The sequence below is a fragment of the Lates calcarifer genome, linkage group LG21, assembly GCF_001640805.2.
Source record: "Lates calcarifer isolate ASB-BC8 linkage group LG21, TLL_Latcal_v3, whole genome shotgun sequence".
Classification (NCBI taxonomy): domain Eukaryota; kingdom Metazoa; phylum Chordata; class Actinopteri; family Centropomidae; genus Lates; species Lates calcarifer.
Genome location: NC_066853.1, coordinates 28,404,162 through 28,426,949, shown reverse-complemented (window position 1 = coordinate 28,426,949; position 22,788 = coordinate 28,404,162). Strand labels below are relative to the sequence as shown.

At 41.0% G+C, this 22,788-nt stretch overlaps 1 protein-coding gene across 2 annotated transcripts; it reads left to right on the top strand.

The window, feature by feature from the left end:
- Positions 1-892: 892 nt before the first annotated feature.
- On the top strand, positions 893-22,334 carry efhd1 (EF-hand domain family, member D1). 2 transcript variants are annotated; one of them, XM_018700765.2, is made up of 4 exons: positions 893-1,306; positions 14,222-14,369; positions 14,596-14,730; positions 17,055-22,334. In XM_018700765.2, exons 1-4 carry the CDS (start codon positions 1,023-1,025, stop codon positions 17,187-17,189), a joined length of 702 nt encoding a protein of 233 aa, XP_018556281.1. In that variant the 5' UTR covers positions 893-1,022; the 3' UTR covers positions 17,190-22,334. The 2 variants fall into 2 exon arrangements, with proteins under 2 accessions (XP_018556281.1, XP_018556289.1); XM_018700773.1 differs by having other exon boundaries at positions 1,228-1,306; positions 14,167-14,369.
- Positions 22,335-22,788: the final 454 nt, after the last annotated feature.

Sequence of the window (22,788 nt, the reverse complement as noted above, 5' to 3'; positions counted from 1 at the left end):
CTCATTTTTTTATATTTATCCTTTAATTGATTCATTTTATTTATGCTTCTTCATTTTATTGTATTTTATTTACCTACTTATCTATTTATTGTTTTTTTTTTTTAAATCTAAACTACTTTTTAGGACCATTTTAAGTAACTCTGCTTTGTATTTGTTTTGTCTTTTAAAATTTGTTCAGTCTTATTATCGGCTCATGAAAGGTGCTGTATAAATAAAGTTTGATTGATTAATGGATGGATTAAGTAACACGGGGCTATGCAGAGGTGTTTAGATCCTCCATCATCAGTCCCATCAGGAGCAAATACAGATCTTTTTACTGTTACTAAAACACTGCAGTGAAAACATGCCACATATCTACATTTATTCATTCATCATTCACAGCCAGGTACACATTGCTGTAAATGTTGTACATAGCCTTATGCTGCAGTCAGTAACTGCTCCTCTCATTTGCAATTCTTCCCTTAATTGCAATTTCTTTTTTCTAGTATGTATTTTTAAGATTTTCTTAGTTTTTATATTTTCACATTTTTATATTTTTTGATATTTTTTATACATTTTGTTGTTACCTAATTTAATAACATGGTGAGCGTGATAACGACATCCAAATCAATCAATCAATTAATCAATCAATCTTTAATGGCAAATTAAAAGTGAAAAGAAGTTAAATTCATGTTCAGAGCACACGAATCTGAGGTGACTCCTCAGTGGAGAACTGCTGCCATCTTCTGGACCAGGTCTATATTAATGACCTGCTATTATTCTGTTGTTTGACAAAGGATCTTTGTAAGACTCAGCGAGTCAAGATAAACGCATGTGGAGGCCGAACAGAAGCCCTCTGCAGTGAGGAGCCCTCCTCAGAGAGACATCTTGTGAGCAGGGACTGTGGCTGTGTAGAGATGACCCTCTTATTTTGAAAGAGTGGGAGCGGACGCTGTGTCTGTGTATGGCTCTCAAGCAGCTTGACAGTGGTACTCGAAGCGACTGTCAGCCTCCACTCCCTCTCTTAGTGTCCTACCAGCAGCATGGCATCCGAGGAGCTGGCTCGCAAACTGCAGTCGCGGCTGGCCGTCGCGCAGGAGGCTGAGCCGAGGCCGGAGCCCGAGCTGTGCCCGGTTAGATCCAAACCGCGGGAGCCAGAGGCAGCTTGCGGCGACTCGTCCTCCGAGCTGTCCGCCAAACTGACCCGCAGGCTGGACATCAACGAGGGCAACGCCGCTCCTCGGCCGACCCGCGTCTTCAACCCCTACACGGAGTTCAAGGAGTTTTCCCGCAAACAGATAAAGGACATGGAGGCGATGTTCAGACGGTAAGGCCGGGGCCCGCGCCTCCTCTGTCCGACGTGTTTACCTGCGGTGTGGGGGATTGGGGCTGAGTGAAGCTCATGATGAGATTAGGCTGCTGCTGCTGACGCTCTCTGTCAGCTGTTTGTACATGGTGTCCATCAGAGTGATCAAAGCACCGACCACCCCCTGTGGAACCGAGGCCTCGAGACCAACAGAGTGCGGACGGGGCAGAGGACATAATCACTGAGTCCGGACTACACCTCAATGAATCACAGAGTCAGGTCAGCTGTTAGTGACCCACTGTCCCCTTATTTCACTCACTGGTCCTGGTTAATAACTTCAGAGAGACATCTGAGGCTTATTTTAATGATCAGGTAATCTGAAGATGAATCCAAATGATCAATCAATCAACTGTTTGATTAGAAAAGGGCGAAAACTGAACACAGGTTCAGGCGTCAGTGTTGGGCAGTTTTACTCATTATTGAATGATTGTTTCATTTAATTTACAACATGTCTTACCTTGTTATTGGGGAGGTAACGGTTTATTTGCCATAGGACAGGAGCTGCTGTCACAGGCTGAAGATATAATGGAGCTGCTGTGGGCTCCCAGTGTTGGGAGAATCTGACTGAAAACACACAGTTTGTTATGTGTGTTATCATACAATACGTTTTACAATTATTGCTTCTTAACAGGTTGAAGTTGCTGTCTGAGGATATTAAAGGTATGTGAGCCACTGACATTTGTCCTCTGTCTGTGGTGGGACAGGGTGCAATCAGCACTCATTCCCAGGTCAGGTGACTCTGCAGTAGCCTAATTTTCCAGCGTGATGTTATAACATGTTGAAGTTGTGGATGTTGGTGCAGGCTGAAAGGCTCAGTTTCACCTGGAAACACACCCAACAGCTGTGCATCACTGCAGCAGGGTGAGACAGGACAGACAGCATGTACAGGGAGGTCAATTTATTCTGTAAAGAATGACAGTGTGCAGATTTTAACTGGTTTATCGCAGGACTAACATGTACAGAAGCTTTAGTGTCTTTCAGTTCAGAGTTTTGGCTTCATTACTGTTCAGGCTCTCTGCTCTCAGCACCCTGGTTCACAGTAGCAGCAGATGTGTTTAGAGAAACAGCTGTATAATACAAGGAATTTGTCTTGGTATATCGGTGCTAAAGAACAGTAATAGTAAACAAAGACATAGAGAAGTAGAAGTAAGGCTAAGGAGTAGAAAGAGCAAAAAGCAAAAACTATATTTACAAGGAACATAAATATATATAATTTAAATGTAAAGTGTAGAGTGCAAATGTTTGAAGGTGACAGTGATTGTCCAGAGAGATTTGCATTAATGTAACCCATGGGGTGGGGGTGTTGATAGTTTTGATGGACCGCAACCTCCTGCCAGAAGGGAGTGTCCTGAAGAGTTTGTGACCAGGGTGGGAGGGATCAGCCATGATCTTTCCTGCCCGCCTCAGGGTGCTGGAGGTGTACAGGTTCTGGAGAGAAGGCAAGTTACAGCTGATCACCTTCTCAGCAGACTGGATGACATGTTGCAGTCTGCCTCTGTCCTTGGCAGTGGCAGTAGTGTACCAGGTGGTGATGGAGAAGGGGAGGATGGACTCAATGATTGAGGTGTAGAAGTGCACCATCATTGTCCTTGGCAAATTGGACTTCAACTGCCGCAGGAAGTACATCCTCTGCTGGGCCTTCTTGATCAGGGAGCTGATGTTTAGCTCCCACTTGAGGTCCTAGGTGATGATGGTGCCCAGGAAATGGAAGGACTCCACAGTTCTCAACCATCTCCACTGTCTTCACAGCATTGAGCTCCAGGTTGTTCTCACTGCATCACATGACCAGCTCATCAATCTCCCTCCTGTAGGCAGACTCATCCCCACCAGAGATGAGCCCAATGAGGGTGGTGTCGTCAGCAAACTTTAGGAGTTTGACAGACTGGTGACTGGAGGTGCAGCTGTTGGTGTACAGGGAGAAGAGTAAAGCCTCTGTCCTCTACCTGCTCAGCAGCAAACAGCAGACAGACACAGTCAGAGAGCAGCTAGGGAACAGAGCATTTAGCAGCTAAAAAGCCAGAGATTTTCATGGGGAGGTGGAGGAGACCAAACATAGAGCTAAAAGAGACTGAATACTGGACTTACATTCACTTCTGGTAACTGTTTATCCACCACAGGACAGAAGCTGCTGTCCCTTGGTCCTGCTGTCCCATTCACTTCAGATCCATGTGGAATAGTGGAGACAAACACTACTCCACATGGATCATTATGTTGATCTGTAACTGCTGGATGCGGAGATAAGCAGCTGTTCACTAACATGTTCAACATAATGAATGTGATAATATGTCAGCGTTGTTTTTGCAGTGTGCTCTGCTGCCTATTTCTTTAACTCGCCCTATTTACCGTTGTGTTTGGAGTGTGGACACTGCTGTATATTTTCATGCTCAACTGCTCAAGCACTCACAGATACTGATAATACTAAGATAAAATTGCGTTATTCTTAAATCCATGTACTGGAGATATCTATATATATCCTCATTTTCCTCTTGAGCTCCAGGGTGCACTGCCGCCAGTCTGTACAAATGAGGCCAATCACATTGGCCGCTCCATGTTTTGCCAGCGAATCAAATGGCAGGTCCAACATTGGGCAACCAATTGCGCCGCATACTCCATCTTTTGAAAGCCAATCGTGTTGCCACGGTCCATCTTTTGAAAGCCAATTGTGCTGCCGTAGTCCATCTTTTGCCAGTGAATCAAATGTCCCAACATTTGATGGCCAATTGAAGCCCTTGACCTTTGACTTCTTCATCAGACATGGTCCAAATAAATCTTATATATGCCAAATATGATCATAACCTGAACTCTACGTTACCTTACATTAGAGTTACACTTATAACTATAAGTTATTGAATTGAACTTGGATGTTAACACCTAAACACAAACTAGAAAATGCATTTCCTGGAAAATGCATGTGAATGCTGAGAGCTGAATGGATTGCTGAAGCAATGCTTAAATTGGCTGAAATTATTGTTGAAATGCAGAAGAAAACCTTAAAAGTTGAAAGTCAAAAGTATTTGTCGAAGCATTGCTTAAAATATTGGAAAGTAGCAGAGAGAAGGGGTAGATGCAGAAGCAAAACTTGGAAGCTGAAAGTTAAAAACAGTAGCTGAAACATTAATTTGAATGTCAAAATTGCAGACAAAGTTGAACATTTTAAAAAGCATAAACAGTTGAAGAAAGTTCAATAAGCATAAATGTAAAAAGCTTAATAGTTTAAAACTTTTGATAGTTGAATGGTTTCTGTAGCAGAAAGTATGCAGGAGTAGTTACAACCCAAACAGGGGTGGAAGCAGAAAGGAAAAACTGCTAAATGCAGAATCAAAAGTTGGAAGTCAAAATGTAAGTTGTAAGTGGAGATGGAAGCTTAAGTGCATTAGATAGAAAAGCAGAGAGCACAAACATGTTGTGGAATCAGCTTACAGGCAAAAAATACATAGACAAAGCTGGATGATGAAATACAAAGCCTTAGAATACGTGTGTGTGTGTATCTGTCTGTGTGTCTGACTGTTTGTAGACAGCACAGAGATCAAAGGCGGCAGCTACAGTAAGCTGGAGGTTTGCCTTTAACACACTTACCCTTTAACACAATAAGAATACCTTAATCATACACATAGACCTGTGTGTTCAATATTCTATCAATATTACATCAAAAGTAAACGAGTTGCATTTCTAATGTGGAAAATAAGTCCGCTAGTAGATTTGTGAAGCAACGACAAATGAATCAACAATAATTTAGTTAAGCGCAGAATGTTTAGAGGTTAGTTTATTGAAGTATTGTTAACATATTTTGCTGCTACAATCTGTTTAATCCAGTGAATACATTTGAGATGGATTGTTGCTTGGACATTTGAACTGATCCAATGATTTGAGCTTTTTTAAGATCTGTGTTTCCATTTCCAATTTCAGTTATTTCAATTTGTTGTTTTTTTTTCTCACAGTCAAACAGCAGAATTTAGCGTCATTAGTGTTGCATATTATTGATTTATATGATCATTTAAATGGGGTTGGGGGGCATTATTGTCCTCAAAGACAATATAATGCGACAGGCTGTTGTAATTGCAGACTACAGACCAAAACATGCAGTATTAATGAAGGGAAATATGAATATGTAGCACTTTATAGAATGTTTCTATTTGATCCAGGTTCAGTTTCCACTGAGGCTGAAATACTGTTAACGTGAAGTTCATACGGAACATAACAGTATTACATTCATACATATACAGCCAGAGTGTTCCAGGCAGAACATCATTAACAGTGAGTAACAGCTCATTTTCAGAAATGTGATCCACGTGTTGTCTGTAATCCAAGTATCCGAAAAATTATCACATATTTTCCGTGTCCTTACATCTCATATTACAGATTAAGAATTCAGGGAACATTTGACAAGTCACCCTGTCTTTGTTGGTAGCCGCGGGTTTACATTGTGTCGCTAGAGTCTCTTTAAATTCCTCACAAACTGACAGAATTAACGTGCGCTCTTCATCTGAGAGATACAGTGCACGCCCCTTTTATGCACATGCACAAACTCTGATTAAGTTAATACCGACTCAAGTTACCGACATCTTAACCACCATCGTAATACCATTTAACACAGATCAAGGCAGTCAGGGTTTATCAACCCCATCTTTCCTTGATAACCCTATTTAATCAGAGTAGGTTAAACTCCCTTCGTAGCATAGGCCTCGGATGATCCTGATTGGACTGTTGAATTGTATTGACTTGTATTGAAACTTATTTTTAAAAACGTAAATAAAACAAAAACCTGTGATGACTACAATCACAAATTTATTTGAAAATTCCTTTTATCTAGAGGTGTAGATTAAACAGTCAGGAGTTTGTGAGAAGTCTGTCTGGGAGTTCATACATACAGTCCAGTACTTCAGTGAGTTGAACCCATCTTCTCTACTGTGCTCGGGGGCATCATGTCTTTAACTGAGAAGTAGGAGTAGTTTGTAGTTATATCCATGCTTCATTTCCATCACTTAGTCATGAATCAAGATACCAAATATTTGCTGGTTCCACCCTCTGAAATGGGAACTTTTGCCGCTTTCATCTCTTTAATATCATTGTAATTGTGGACATGTGATGAGCATTTTACCAACTAAACAATGAATTACTTCATCAAAAAGATAATCAACAGATTAATCAATGATGTAAGTCATCATGTGGTGCTGCCCTACCACATGATAAGAATCACTGTTGATGTGTAACATGGATCAGATGTTGAATCATTGTAGGCTGCTTTAGACTGTGTAATGATGTAATAAATGTTCCAGACTTTCAGCACAAAGCTTGTTTGATAGAAAATACTGTATCTCTATCTTGGTAGAAAATCTGTACTGGCTTCTTACGGACAATGTCATTGGCTGGAAGACATCGCGCACAGTTCACAGGAAATGGAGCAGTCCCAGTTTCTGACATCTGGCACCTCAATGGCCATCTTCTGATCTGTCTCTCTCAAAATGGGAGCTTATTCTTTGACACACACACACACACACACACACAGAGAGAGAGAGAGAGAGAGAACAGAGTCACAGCAACATGAGTCATCACGTGGCTAATTTTCTCTGTATCTGGAGAAAATCCCACAGAGGATAATGGAAATATTATTCGAGATGTAAATGTTAAAAGACATGACTCTGCTGGACAGCTGACTGCCTCTTCAGTTTATCGTTTAATCCTGTCACACTGTCCTGGATGAAACCTAGATATTTCTGATGACTATGATGAGTGCTGTCTACACTGGTGCTTCAGCTGAGAGCACAGAGCACATTCAGTACATTGTGTACTTGAGATATATGGGGCCCTCAGGCTTCTTGATTTTTGACCTTTGCCTCATTAGGTTTGGTTTAGTGGTTAGTCAGATGACGTTGACAGCTACTGCATCTCAACACAACCTGGTCTCTCTCCTCCAAACGTCTTTGTCATGGATGAGATTGTTCTCTCCTGGCACGTCTCACATCTCTTTAGTCTTGCTTTTTTTGCTGCACTGATCCCATTCACACAGTCCACATTCCCATGGGGCATCCACCGCCCACTGACCCACTTTTCCTCCTCAGAAAGCTTTTGGCTTAAAGGCACATTTCATACTGCCATGATTCTGTTAACATGATAGAATGACTATTTATAGAGCAAGTTTGGAATATTTTCAGCCTTGTCCATCCTTTATCTTTCTGAGCACCCTGCTGTATGAATCTGTAATATGCTACTTTTACATACACAATGACAAAACAATACCAAAGACAAGTAGTCATGTGACCTTAAGCCTGGCACACACTAAAAGATTTTGAAAATCTTAATCAATATAGAAAATGTGAAAGACCACACAAAGGATGATAAATAATGACAGATTTAGTAATCAGTTGTTATGGTTTGTTATGTGTAACGAGAAGACCCACACAGCACACCACACACTAACAGACATCCTGACATCATGAAGATAATTTCACTTCTTTTCTTTCTTTTTGTTGATTTTTTTTTTCTCTTTTGCTGTGCTGTTGAGTGTTGAAAATCTGAACACAGCTGATGAAAAACAAATCTCCAGGTACATCATGACATCTTTAAAGAGAGACTTTGCATTTGTAATTTAGACGCCCTGCAGTCCCCTTTCTCTGATATCACTTCTAGAAACAACAACTGTGCACTCACCTTATTTGCTGCTGACAATCCCTCCTGTGTCACTGGTCTCTAAACTTTTCTACTCTGTCATGTAATGAATTAGCCTCATTCTTTACTGACAGCATTCAGGAAATAAGATAAGCTGTCATTTCCTCAGCTTGTCTGACAGCAGGGATGATATTACATTCACTTAAAACCAATTCAGTCATTATGATACAATCTGAACCTATCGACAATGAGCTGTATGTTTGTCCTTTATATTGTCTTATGTTTCTTTTCTTAATGCCTTAATTGCCTTATGTCCAGACTTGTAGGACTCCTTGTTTCTCTTGTCTCTAAAGATAGTTCTTTATGACTCTGACTGAATGTCTGGACTTGTTGTCCTGCTGCAGAGTGAATATTGAACCAATTAGACACTTCCGGATGAGGCTGATGATAGAGAAGAATCTAAACGTCTTAAGGTCTTAAAACCTTTGCACAGCACTGTACACTGATCAACCATAACTTTATGACCACTGGCAGGTGACGTGAACAACACTGAGCTTGTTACAACGGCAGCAAGTGAACACTTTGTCCTTGAAGTTGCCTTAAGTGCTAGAGTTGAAGGCAACTGGATTTCTTTTAGGTTTCTTGAAGACGTTCACCTCTAATCCGAAAGACTTCTTTAGTTTTAGGGACTCATTGGGGAGTTCCAGGTATTTGACCTCCTGGTCCTGAGAGGAGTCGACCTTATTTGAGTTGTTAGGATCACATGGGTCGAGGTGTGAATGGCGGTTAAATCAGTATGGATCTCAGGACTCTGTTGTAGGTGTCTGATAGTTGGTGTTGCAAACCACCACCTTTGTTTGAAGATGGATGTTCCAGATGGACATAGATGGCCTCCTTCACTCCTCTCTCAAACCATCTGTCCTCTCTATCCAAAATGTGGACGTTACTGTCCTCAAAGGAGTGTCCCTTTTGGATGTAGATGAACAGCCAAGTCTTGTCCGGATGAGCTGACTTTTCTGTGTTGTGCCTTGTGTTTGTGGAGTGGTTGTTTGATCTTTCCTATATATAGGTCAGAGCACTCCTCACTGCATTGTACAGCATATACAAAGTTGCTCGGCTTGTGCTTGGGAGTCTTCAGAATAAACCAGTTTTTTCCTAAGGGTATTTCCGGGTTTAAATTTCTCCAATAATCCTATAATAATTTCTCCAATAATCCTGGGATGACAATGTTGTTGTGTTTAAAAGAAGTCCAGTTTCCTTCAACCCCCTAGCAGCTAAGGCTACTGTGACCTGGATGACTGAGAACCTAGAAAGACGTATTGTCCTTGACGTTGATATGTTGGAAGTAGAAAAAATGGGCAAGTGTAAGGACTTGAGCAACTTTGACAAGGGTCAGATTGTGATGGCTAGAGTCAGAGCATCTCCTAAACTACAACTCTTGTGGTATGTTCTTGGTCTGCAGTGGTCAGGACTGACCAAAAGTTGTCCAAGAAAGGAAAACCTGTGAACCGGCGACAGAATTATGCACATGGGGAGTAAAGGCTGGCTTGTGTTGTCTAATCCAGTAGAAGAGCTATAGCTCAAGTTGCCGAAGACCTTAATGCTCATGCTGACCCATGTCCACCACCAAAAGCACCTGCAATGGACACAACAACATGAGAACTGGACCACGGAGCAATGGAAGAAGGTGGTCTGGCCTGATGAATTGCCTTTTCTTTTACATTATGTTGATGGCTGGTTGTGTGCCCAGTCGATGGAGGCCCCACCTCACAACTTCCAGGACTTAAAGGATCTGCTACTGACAGCTTGGTCCCCTTACCACAGGACATCTTCAGAGATTCAGTAGAGTCCATGTCTCAATGGGCCAGGGCTATTTTAGCAGAAAGAGGGGGACCTACTCAATATTAGGTTGGTAGTCTTTAATGTTATGGCTGATCAGTGTGTATGCATACAAATTTAACTGGGCCACTGGAAAGCTGACTAACAGGGTAACACACATTAACATACTTAACCATGCAGAGTGGTGTATCTATCTAAAAGGCCATGTCTGTTTTTCAGCAACTTTATCTGTTGGTAGTGTAGTGAGTTTGACCCTTTTTAGATGGAGAGGGGTGTCAGGCAGACTCAGGTCTGACTAATTATTTCACATTAGCTAATTCATACATAACAATAAAACAAAAGGCAAATAGCACGATGGAAGTCAGTCGCCTGGTCACTGCAGTAAACAGTGATACAAAATCAGCAACAGGACAGGGTTTGATGAATGTCTAAAATAAAACGAAGTCAGAGTCCTGTAGCTGCTGTAACTGTGCAGATGAGCAGTGAGTGCCCATAGTTGTGGGTGCTGTGCTCATGGTCAGATGGCAGCAGGGGAACACCCTGCTTCAGCATGCCTCTGGCGTTCTTGTGCTCCCAGCTCGTCCACAGGGGCCTTTGTGATTCCAGGACTGGAATGCTGTGCCAGCAGAGGATGCCCTCCATACCCCATCCCCCTTTTTTTGGTTGGAATTGGTCCATAATGCAAATTAATGGGGACTTGTGATCACAAACTACAATGGTGCTTGAAAGTTTGTGAGCCCTTTAGAATTATCTGTATTTCTGAATACATATGAGCTAAAACATCACTGGATATTCACACAAGTCCTAAAAGTAGATAAAGAGAACCCATTTAAACAAAGGAGACAATATTATATTTGATCATTTATTTGTTGAGGAAAATGATTCAATATTACATGGCAAAAGTATGTGAACCTCTAGGATTAGTAGCTAATTTGAAGGTGCAGATAGAGTCAGGTCTTCTCAATTAACTGGATGACAATTATGTGTGACTGCTTGCCCTGTTTTATTTAAAGAACAGGGATCTATCCAAGTCTGATCTTCCCAACACATTTTATGGAGGTGTATCATAGCACAAAACAAGGAGAGTTCTAAGGACCTCAGATAAAGAGTTGTTACGGCTGGAAAAGGTTACAAAACTATCTCTGAAGAGTTTGGACTCCACTACAACATATTGTGTACTGTGGTGTGGTCGACCAACAAAGATCACTCCAAGAGCAATATGTGTAATAGTGAGCAAGGTCACAAAGGAACCAGGAGTAACTTCTAAGGAACTAAAGTCCTCTCTCATATTGGCTAATATAAATGTTCATGAATCCCGCATCAGGAGAAGACTGAATAACAGTGGTGTGTATGGCAGGATTGCAAGGAGAAGGCCACTGCTCTCCTAAAAGAACATTGCTGTCTATCTGCAGTTTGCTAAAGTTCACGTGGACAAGCCAGAAGGATACTGGAGAAATGTTTTGTGAACGGATGAAACCAAAATATAACTTTTTGGTTTAATTGAGAAGTGTTATGTTTGGAGAAAGGAAAATACTGTATTCCGGCAAAAGAACCTTGTCCCATCTGTGAAACGTGGTGGTAGTTGCTGCATCTAGGGCCAGGATGGCTTGCCATCATTGATGGAACAATGAATTCTGCTTTATACCAGCAAATTCTAAAGGAAAATATCAGGACATCTGTCTGTGGACTGAAGAGAGAACGTGGGTCATGCAGCAAGACAACAACCCTAAGCACACAAATCGTTCTATCAAGGAATGGTTAAAAAAGAATAAAGTTAATGTTTTAGAATGGCCAAGTCAAAGTCCTGACCTGAATCCAACTGAAATGTTGTGGAAGGTCCTGAAGCAAGCAGTTCATGTGAGGAAAGCCACCAGCACCCCAGAGTTGAAACTGTTCTGTTCATCGGAATGGGCTAAAATTCCTCCATGCTGATATGCAGAACTGATATACACTGTTTAGGGTTAAATGTTTAGTTGCAGTTATTACTGCACAAGGGGGTCATACCAGATACTGAAAGCAAAGGTTCACATACTTTTGCCACTCACAGATAAGCAACATTGTCTGCATTGTCGTGGGCGGCTGTGGCTCAGGAGGTAGAGTGGGAGGTCGGCGGTTTGATCCCCCGCTCCTCCAGTCCGCATGCCGAAGTATCATTGGGCGACATACTGAACCCCAGACATTGCCCCCCATGAATGAATGTATATATGAATGTGTGTGCATGTGTTAGAGGGCACTTTGTGTAGATAAAAAGAACGCTGTATGAATGTGTGTGTGAATGGGTGAATGTGATCTGTAGTGTGAATCGCTTTGAGTGGTCAAAATGAATAGAAAAGCACTATATAAGTGCAGTCCATTTAACATTGGATCATCCTCAATAAATGAGTGATCAAATATATTTTTGTTTCATTTGTTTCTTTATATATTTGTAGAACTTCTATTAAAGTCTGATTTTTTAGGTCATATTTATGCAGAAATATAGAAAATTCTAAGAGGTTCATAAACTTTCAAGCACTACTGTAAATGCAGCTGGTAAATTCTACAAGGAATCATGGGTATGTAGGAGGCTGATAATCAGCTGTTGGTGCAGTTCTCACACTGCTGATACAAACTGCAGTTGTCAGATACACACTAATTAGATGAACATTGCTCTGTGTGTGTGTGTGTGTGTGTGTGTGTGAGTGAGTGTGAGGGCTGTGATGCTGCCTTATGTTTCTCTGTGATGTCACGTTCACACAGTGATGAGTCCTGTGTAAAAATATGTGACTGCAGACTGTTGAGTGGGGTTCACATCCCATTGTATTCTTCAATATTTAACAAAGATCATGACCATTCCTCTCCTCTCAGTTTGGTGTTGCAGTGTGTCTTCAGTGTCCATCAACAGAGTCAGTCAGCTGCTTCCATAAAGTACCTGAGGTAATGATTTAGGCTCAGTAGTACAAAACAAGGTTTTTATGTGTCAGGTCCACAGGATGTAGATGGGTTGGCAGTAATGCTAATGTAATGATGCTAATTACCTTAAATGAAGGGGAAAAGTAGCGGGATAAGAATGAAGATGGCAACACAGCTTTTACCTTCATTCGTCTGTATTGAGGCATTAACAATTGATCAACAAAAACTTAACTCTTACAAATATGGATCTGCATCATCTTCTGTTACACAGTTAATCTTGTCTGCCACACATGATGAACCAAGAGATTCAGGGTGATCACCAATCCAGTCAGGACTCCACTCAGTCACTCTGTGTTCACGTCTGTGTTAACATTATCCATACTCTACTGTTGTTCTGACGGCTGTCCGGAGGACAAGGTGCTTGCCAGCTCAGCTTTATGAACCTAAGGCTGAGCTGATGTTGTTGACTTGGTTGGGACATGAATGTTAGCAGTGTCCTCCTCATCCCATGAGTAGATGGGCTCTCAGCTTTGAGTGGATAATAGCTGGATGAAATCAACAGCTAATTAAGGTAAATACTGAGCGATGAAAAAGTCATGTGTTTAGTTTGATTTCACTCTATATATGTTGTCATATTGCAGAATAAGTTATGGCCTTGTCAGAATGAATAAGTGCAATAAAACCATGTATAGTCTTATAGCTTTGTCCTTGAGCTCTGATCTGATAGGCTGGCTTTAATTGGAAAGGCGTGCTCTCATATTGTATATATTTGAGTGGGGTGGGAGAAAATGGACAAGTTTATTTTGAAGAGCAGCACCAGAATGGTTTCCCCCCTTTTTCCCTGTGTTTTTTTTCTTCGATTTGTGCATTGTCATTGGAGACAACAAATAAAAGTCTGCCTATTTTTTTTTTGGACTTCACCTTACCACATGTTACTTCTAAGAAAACAGCCAAGGTATGTATCAAGGTATTTGTCTCATAAGGGCAGTTTCTCTGGAGACTGAATTCTGGCAGGGTTTCAGTTTGTGATGATGTGGTATCAGGCTGATTGTTAACACAGGCAGCAGTCCTCATGGCTCCCTGAAGGACTGGAACCAAACAGTGGCTTTTGTTTCTGGACTGAACAGATTAGTCTCACTCAGGTGTTAGCAGCCTGATACTTCAGTATGTATTATTCACACGCACACACACTCACACACACAGCTGCTGAAAGCTTCTATAAATAGTCCTCCTATCCGAGCCTATATAAGCCTCTGTGGGCTCTGCCATTGGTGATAACAGCTGTCAGATTGGCTGCTGGAGTCTCTCACAGTCACGTGCAGTCCTGTCTCTACATTTATCATGCTTTGAAATCATTTCCCCTCCTGCCTCAGTCTGTGTTTCCTACAGTAGATTAGCATCTATCTGTGGCTGCTCTCTGTTGACTTGTACTGTCACTTGTGCATTCTGTCACTAACCTGAGTCTTGTTTACTTACTCTTTGGACAGGTGCATCCTGATCTTCATCTTTGACCTGAGGCTGTGTGGGTTTTGTGGTTTCTAGGTATGATACTGGGAAAGACGGCTTCATCGACCTGATGGAGTTGAAGCTGATGATGGAGAAGCTGGGAGCTCCACAGACCCACCTGGGCCTCAAGAACATGATCAAAGAGGTGGATGAAGACTTTGATGGCAAACTGAGCTTCAGAGAGGTGAGGATACTGCTGTGTGCTGCTACTGTGTCATTTACATGTGGAGGGAGTTAGATTTGAAATACTGACGTACTTGCTCATACAAAGACTGGAGACTGTTTGTGGGCTCAAGGGGATGAAAGGTGATGTTTCAGGCTGGTGAAGGGTGAACTGAAGTGACATTTATAGTTTGTGACATAAACACACGAAGGAAATCAGTGACTGTATGTGAACCATTTTCCTGCAGTTCCTGCTGATCTTCCGCAGAGCAGCAGCTGGAGAGCTGCAGGAGGAGAGTGGTCTGATGGCTCTGGCCAGACTGTCAGAGATCAACGTGTCCACTGAGGGAGTGATGGGGGCCAAAGACTTCTTTGAGGCCAAGGTATGATGACAGTCTGTACTGTGGATTTTCTTGTACTCACTCTGACATTTTTACTCACCACATCATTTCTACAGACATGGGGACAAACCAGCAGTAGACTGCTGTATATTTGTTTTGTATAACTTAAATTGCAAGGCACAGGACATAGCAATACAAAAAATCATTTTGCATTTCCATTTTAGGTGTATGAATTTAGCACTGAGCATTTGGCAAGAGACAAAGTCCCAATCTTAAACTGAACATGTGCCAGTGTACTGGGTCTACAATGAAGCCTTTATAATGAGCTGGTTTCTCCATTTAACTGGTTATAAAATGTGACCTGATCTTCATCTAAGTCACAGCTACAGAGCCACCCTATCCTGTAACATATACTGAGAATCAATTTTCCCCTCGATCTGTCCAGACCCAGAGGCAGCAAAGACCCAGATCATGATGCTCCCTCCACCCTGCTCCACCTCTCTGTTGATGTTTTCATGTTGGTATGCAGAGCCCGTTTTACACCAGATGTAGAGCTGCATGTTCTTCAGTCCATAAAACATTTTCCCAGTGGTGTTCTAGAATGTCTTGATGCTCCTCAGTTAAGCTCTGGAGTATGTTTTTGGAGAGCAGCAGCTTCCTCTGTGGGCTGAGGAGAGTTGTTGAGCAGCTCCAGTGATTCAGCCATTAGCCCTGACAACTGTGTCTTCAGGTTGTCTGTCTATCCCTCCCATTCTTGTGAACATAATACCTCAGTAAAGCCCTGAGGGAATTTCTTGCTCATGTTCACTTGGACTGAAGGATGAACTGATTTGAATTTAATGGTCAAAGGTCACAGTGACCTTACAAAATGTTTTTGATCATAACTCAAGCTTAGGGCTGAAACGATTTATCAAAGTTAAACCAAAATCGTGATTTGAAGTAAAGCGCTTTGCAAACTGCAAAGACTGTTATTATGTTTTTTTACAACAGAGTCAGTGGATGAGTTTTTACTAGGGATCGACCGATATGGTTTTTTCAGGGCCGATACCGATTATTAGTAGTCAAGGAGGCCGATAACCAATATTTGGAGCCGATATTCATTTGCAGTAAAAATGGCATAAAAATTTTGAATAACACAAACTCCGGCGCTTAACTTTGTTTAAATGTCTTTAAAAATATGTTTATTAAACAGCTTTTCAGATTTGCAACATGTTAATGATTTTTTTTTAATTATCTTAGACAATAGACAGCTTTGTTTTTAAATTCTAACAAAAAGTGCAGGGAGCTCTCAGGCTCAGCAGCATGTCTTATAAAGTTAAATTAAAGCTTAAACAAATAAATATCTCCCTAAAGTTTTCTACAGCAAATAAAGTTTACCAAAATTTCAATATAAAAAAAACGGCCGATGCCAATATGCGTCAAAATGCCGAATATCGGCGCCGATAATCGGCCCGGCCGATAATCGGTCGATCCCTAGTTTTTACACTGCTGAGAGCTGCATGCTAGTAGGGAGAACGTGACACAGCTAAAGCGTAAACAATCGGTGTTATGATGAGTCAAAAGCGGCAGACAGCGTCAACAGGCGGGCAAGAGAGATAACTGAGCTGTGACCAAGACGCCAACTTAATGTGTGCAGTGTTTTGGCTACATACATTTTGTAATGGCGGTTCACTGCGGGAAAGTTTTTGCCATTGCCACAGTATTAGAGAGTTGCAAAATACCCAGTTGTATTATGTGTATAATCTATACATTTTTTTTTTGTCTGAATAAATGCATTTTGGATTTGTATATTTTCATTCTCATTCTTGGATTAGTACACAGAGCAGTTAATATTTCAATGATCTCTTAAATGGTAATGCTCCATCACATGTTTTACATGTATATAATGAATCCTGGACTGAAGCTTAACTTTCAAAAACTATGTTGCAAATCAAATCAAATCACAATATATGTCAGAAAAATCGCAATTAGATTTTTTCCTAAAATCGTTTGGTCCTACTCAAGATTTTAGTTATTGATTATGGCAAAATTTAACACAAACGAATAAGAGAATAAAATGATGAACTAATGATATTTTATATCCAAAAGCTCAAAGGTCAACTTCACAGTGACATCATAACCAAAAACAATTTTCTGTTCAATTCAATTCAGCAACTAATAAGATTTCGTTGGTTGATTGGATGTAACCAGTCAAAAACCAAAAACCACATCATCAAGTCCAAGGAACTCTCCATAGACCACCAAAGTAAAGCTGGGTTGAGGTGTAGATGTGGTGAAGAAGGGAGGAGGTAAATGTCTGCTGTACAGGATATTTCAGGATGATTTGCACGGACAGGAAGAAACTCTGTCATTTTGTGTGTTACCAGGCACAGGCTCTGTCTCGGGGCAGCAAGTTTGAGGCTGAGATTCGAGAGGAAAAAGAAGAACGCAAGAGGCAGGACGTGGAGAAAAAGCAGAGACAAGCCGCCTTCAAGCAGCTGCAGTCCACCTTCTGCTCATGACCCTCCACAGGAGCCAGATAACAATCATGACATGCACACTCAGTGTTCCTGAGATTTTAGAAACAGCTTCACACTCCACTCATACTTTAACCAGTGTCTCTGATGTCTCAGAATTTGGCACTTTATGACAAAATCAGAAAGATACATTTAAGTACCTACTTACTCAGACACTTGAAAATATCTCATAACACATCACAGGAGAGGCTTAATCAGGAAATATTAAGTGAACTCTCCAGATTCATGCAGATATCATAGATTTGTTGTGCATTTGTGTGGATTTGTTCTTTGTGTCCCTCTGTACAACAACTGGAAGTTTTCACCTCAAAACAATTTGAACTTGCTCAGGCAAAGTGAGGCTGTTCAGTATGTTCTGTGTTGAAATGTTTTGAATTTCATGTTTCATGGTCATGTGATTTTGTTTCATCCTCACCTTGTTAACACTGTAATTCAATGAACATCTACTCTACAATTTGAAATGCAATAGAAACAGTATAGTAATAGATTATAGTATGAATAACTGTATCATTGTAGTATAATAATAATAGTATTAAATTGATATTTGCTGGTGGCAGATGAAGCCTGGTGCAGCGCAGCTGTGATTGGCTGTCATGAGCAGCATATACTAGATTCAGTCTTGATCCACTGAGGGTCCCCCCCCCATTCTTTCTTGTGTCCACAATCCTCAGAAGACCATTAAAGCTCAACTGACAAGTTCCAAAATCAGGGAAGTTATCTTTTAGTAAAAGTAGTTGTAGGTAAAAGTTGGGAAATATGTTGATTTGCTTTCAGTGAGATGAGATGACTGAACTCTACCACAGTCAGCAGCAGACTCAGTGTGAACCACATTAGTAAGAAGCACATATAAGATACTCCACCTAAGCACCAGGGTCTCTCAACCCCAAGTATGTGATTCAGCATTTATGACCTAAATTCTCATGATCCCAGCAGCTCCACAGTTGATAACTGTCACGTGAATTTAAGTGTGGTGTAGTTTAATATTCTATTTGAAAGGGCATGCAGTGCATGGAGTGCAAGTAAATAGAGATTGTAATATATTTGAGATCAGCTGATCTTATTTCCCATGTAAATAGATAAGCATTAGAAACCTCCTGCAGCGTGATAAGTGACTGCTGTGTGTTTGGAGTGAGTGGGAAACAGCAGCCAGGGTTCAGGTGGTTTAACACTGAAACAGTAGACCTGAGGTGATGATGATCTTTCATCTGCTTCAAACACACTCACTAACACCATTCTGTGTTATCCTTAAGTCTTATGGAGATACTTTCCTATCTTTATTCAAGAGTGTGGTCTTTCAGTTTGAGAGCATATTGTTGCTATTTCACGTTCAGTTTTTGTAATGCTCTCTCTTAAAACTCTCCTCTTTCTCAAATATTCCCTGCTCAATACAAATGTGCTCTGCTCCTGCTCAAAATCTCTCCCCTCTCTGAAAAAGTCACTGCTTGAGGTCAGATTTGCTCTGCTTCTGCTCAAAAACAGTTTGCTTGCACTCAAATGTCTCCTCGCGCTCAAAGTACTTCTGTGCGTTTGCAAAACTTCTCCTCTCATGCGTGGATTTTTATGACTTAAGCTGAGATGATCCTATCAAAAATTCATCAACCAACAGAATTCCACCCATGATGCCGACCAATCAAATCCTCATTCCCTCTCTGAGGGCACAATCGCTTTACTTCTTACAGCGTCCATTATGGGTGGTTACTGTTTACCTTCAGGGCCCTTTTACATGTAGCAGGAGTCTGGCAAATCCCTCGAGTTTATGCTAGACTTTTTTTGACAGCCAATTTGTCTGTTAATATTCAAGAATATACAGGATGTACAGTGTTTTAAATAACCTACGTTTAAACAACAATAAAGCACAAATGTTATGAACTAACCAATGTTATTATTTAAAGTAGTCTGCATGACTAAACTGCTGCTAAATATTAATGCGAGTTGAGCCGAGTCACGTGACACAGCAGAGGTAAAACCAAACTACTGCATAATACATGGTTATATGTTAAAAGGGATAACACTGTTATTTTAAAACCTGGATCACGTTTTTGGGTGTAAATAATTGATAGGGACAAAATCTTTGAAAATGTTTTTTGATCACGAACAGTTAACCCGGATATTGCGAACAGCTGTTGTAATATAAACAAACTGTGCACACATCCACATCAAAGTAGTTTGCTTAAGTGGTTTGTTTTGTCACTGACTGGTGGACCATCAACATTCAGTCATTTAAGATTAACATGGGAGCTGCTGAGATGCCTCAGTCTGTTAGTTTGTTAGTTACTGTGTGGTACATTTACTTCAGTAAATGATGTGAATACTTCTTCCACCACTGAAAGTCACACAATAATGCAAGCCAACTAAGAGATGGAGGCAGTGGTATTCCAGCAGCTCCTGTGTTCTGCTCGAAAAAATGACTTATTGTCAATGGAGTCTTGTAGCAAGTACACTGTTCTTGATCAATAATGCACCGATTTCAATTACTTTTGTCCCTGTCAATTATTTACACCCAAAAATGTGATCCAGGTTTTAAAAAAATAACAGTTATCCCTTTTAACATATAGCTGTGTATTATGCAATAGTTCGATTTTGCTGTTTCATTCATGGAGTGTTTGGTCACGTGACTCGCCTCTACTCGTATTCATATTAATATTTAGCACAACTCAAGGAGTTCAGTCATGCAGACTACTTAAAATAATAACATTTCTTAGTTTGTATTGTTTATGCTTTATTGTTGTTTAGATGTAGGCTATTATATGGCTGTTTAAAACATATCCGGTAGTTGTTGTATATTCTTGAATATTAATGGACAAATTGGCTGTCAAAAAAAGTCTAGCGTAAACTCTGGCTGTGACAAGAGCAAGGCATTTGGACTTCTACATGTAAAAGAGCCCTGGACATAAACGGTAACCACTCGTAATAAGAAGTAAAGCGAGTGCGCCCCCAGAGAAGTTTTGCGAGCGCACAGAAGTACTTTGAGCGTGAGGAGACATTTGAGTGCAAGCAAACTCTTTTTGAGCAGGAGCAGAGCACATTTGTGTTCGAGCAGGGAGACAGAGGAGAGAGTTTTAAGACAGAGCATTACAAAAACTGAACGTGAAATAGCGACAACATGCTCTCAAACTGAAAGACCACGTTTTTGAATAAAGATAGGAAAGTATACCAATCTGAGTTCTCTTTCAGTCTGTTCTCCACCAGTCTGTGTTCTTCTTCAGTCTGCGTGGATCCTCAGTATTGTTCGATGGGTTCCATGCTGTCACATCCCAATGTATATTTGCTGCTGAGTCTCCAACACTCCCCGGGATCTTACATCCCCCATAATGCAGGGCTCAGTATCTTTGATTAGACCCTCCCTTCATGCTTAATGCCCAGACCACATCATTCAAACTCCCCTTTAATGTGACCATATAGTTTTGCCTATGCAGCCTGTGTGCTCCATCTGTCCGCTGTTCTACAGCAGACTTTACCTGTGGAGTGGATGTCAGGGTTAGGGTTAGGGTATGTCATGTATCCAGTTTGAGGCTGAAGTCTGATGGCCTCTGCCTGTCAAGGCGAACTGATCACCCAAATACATTTTGTCCTCTTGATGTTCACCTGAAAAGGGATTCAGTATGACATGTAGCAAATCCCAGAAGAAACTAGTGATATACTGGTTAGAGAACAAAGTCCTGGTGCTGAGTCCAGCTGGCTGAGTCCTGAACACAACTCACCCTCAGTCCAGCTGAGCACTCAGTACATGTATCAGTCAGAGACATGAGAGGCATGTCTTCACCCTGAGCTCTCAAGACTCTGACAGCAGTCCTGCAGCTGGATACTGTACAGTAATGAGGAGCAGGTTGTGGTGTGTGTGTGTGTGTGTGTGTGTGTGTGTGTGTTTGAGCTTCAGGTATAGGTCCAGTCTCACTGAGCTGTATGTGGGCAGTAACATAGCCTAGCTTAACATGAAGCCTGGGAGCAAGGGGAAGAGCCCCCACCTGTAAAACTCTTACTTTTATGATTCTCTTGTGTGCTGTTGTGTTTGCAGGTGTTGTGGTTTGGGACAGTTGTGTGGATGCAGCATCACTGGGTGATACCTCAGCAGCTGTCCATTGCTCTGCCCCCAGTGCTCTGCAGTTGTTTTGCTATTTCTCTAACAAATGTAAGTTGCTAATGAATGAGCTTTTTGTAGGTAAATGTTTGAACTTCAGACAGAGCCAGGCTGGCTGTTCTCCCCTGCTTCCAGCCTTTATGCTAATATAGACTAACCACAGCCTGACTCCAGCTCTGTGCTGAACACACAGTTTTCAGGAATGTTGAACTATTTATTCAAAAAGACAGAAGAGCATAGAGAGTCAGCAGTAGTAGTTCTGTTGTTGAGCCTGAAGAGGAGGATGTAGCTCCTGAACATCACTGTGGGTGCTGCTGTTTCTTTTATTTCCCTCGACAGTAGTGTGCAGTTTTACTAAACTTTAGAGGGCTGTGCCAGTACACACAAATACACACACACCTAACAGAAAGTGTACAGATAGCATGTCCATGTGCAGAACCTGTTCTGTCCTAAACCTAATCCTGCCTGTGTCAGAGTGTGTCAGCTGGGGGGGACACAAGTCCATTTGGGGCTCATACATAGATGTTGTGCTCTGATATTAAAGAAGTTAAAGTAAGAAAACGAATTGATATATTTATGTATAATTTGATATAATTACAGAAAAATCATCTCATTTGAAATTCAGTTCAGTGTTTATGTTGAATTAGTTTGACGACGTCGGTGTCCTTTGAGTTTTGGAACCTGAAAATGGAGTTCTGATCCTGGATCAGCTGAGAAGCCCTGACTTGAGCAATATGTGTTGTTATTTGCAGTTCATGTTCATCTGTAATGATGTTTTTAACTTGTAGCATGTTCGAGTTGTCACATAGAAAAGCTACTATATGTACGTCTTTGCTATTTGTTGAGGAAATGGACAATGTATTTTTTCATGGATAAAATAGTCTATATTGTTATTTGTTTTAGCAGAGACTTATAAGTTGCCAAACATAAAAAAGGTCAGTGAAATATATTTTTGAGCACTTGTAAAGATATGGTGTTGTTTTACTCCCTGTCAGAATGGACAAGTTTGACTTGACTGCTATAAAAAATAAATAAAGGTGATATTAATCTTATCCCATGTGTAGGAGCATTATCCTATTCACAGATACTGATCTGTCACAGATACTGATCTAACACACCTAGTCCCAAATATCCTCCCCTCAGCCTGTCCTAGCATATATCAAGTCATACCTGTTAGGGTCTCCAGTTCACCTGAGCTGTGTGCTGTGAGCCAACAGTCCTTCAGAAGACCACAAGTGTGAAACCATCAGTAGATAGGTCAATTTAAAGCTTTTTATTCAACATTTCTGTTGTAACAGTGGACACTGAAAATCACAGACAAATAATTCATTAGTAAATAAATCCAGTAGTTTCCACAGCTGGAGAATGTGTGCAGTATCTCAGTGAAACATGAAGACAGTCAGTCTGCTGGACAATTTTACTAATAAAGAAATTAAACATATTTCATCAGTAAAGTACTAAAGAAGATCAACCAGTTTTTGATCCGACTTGAGCATCTAATGTTCA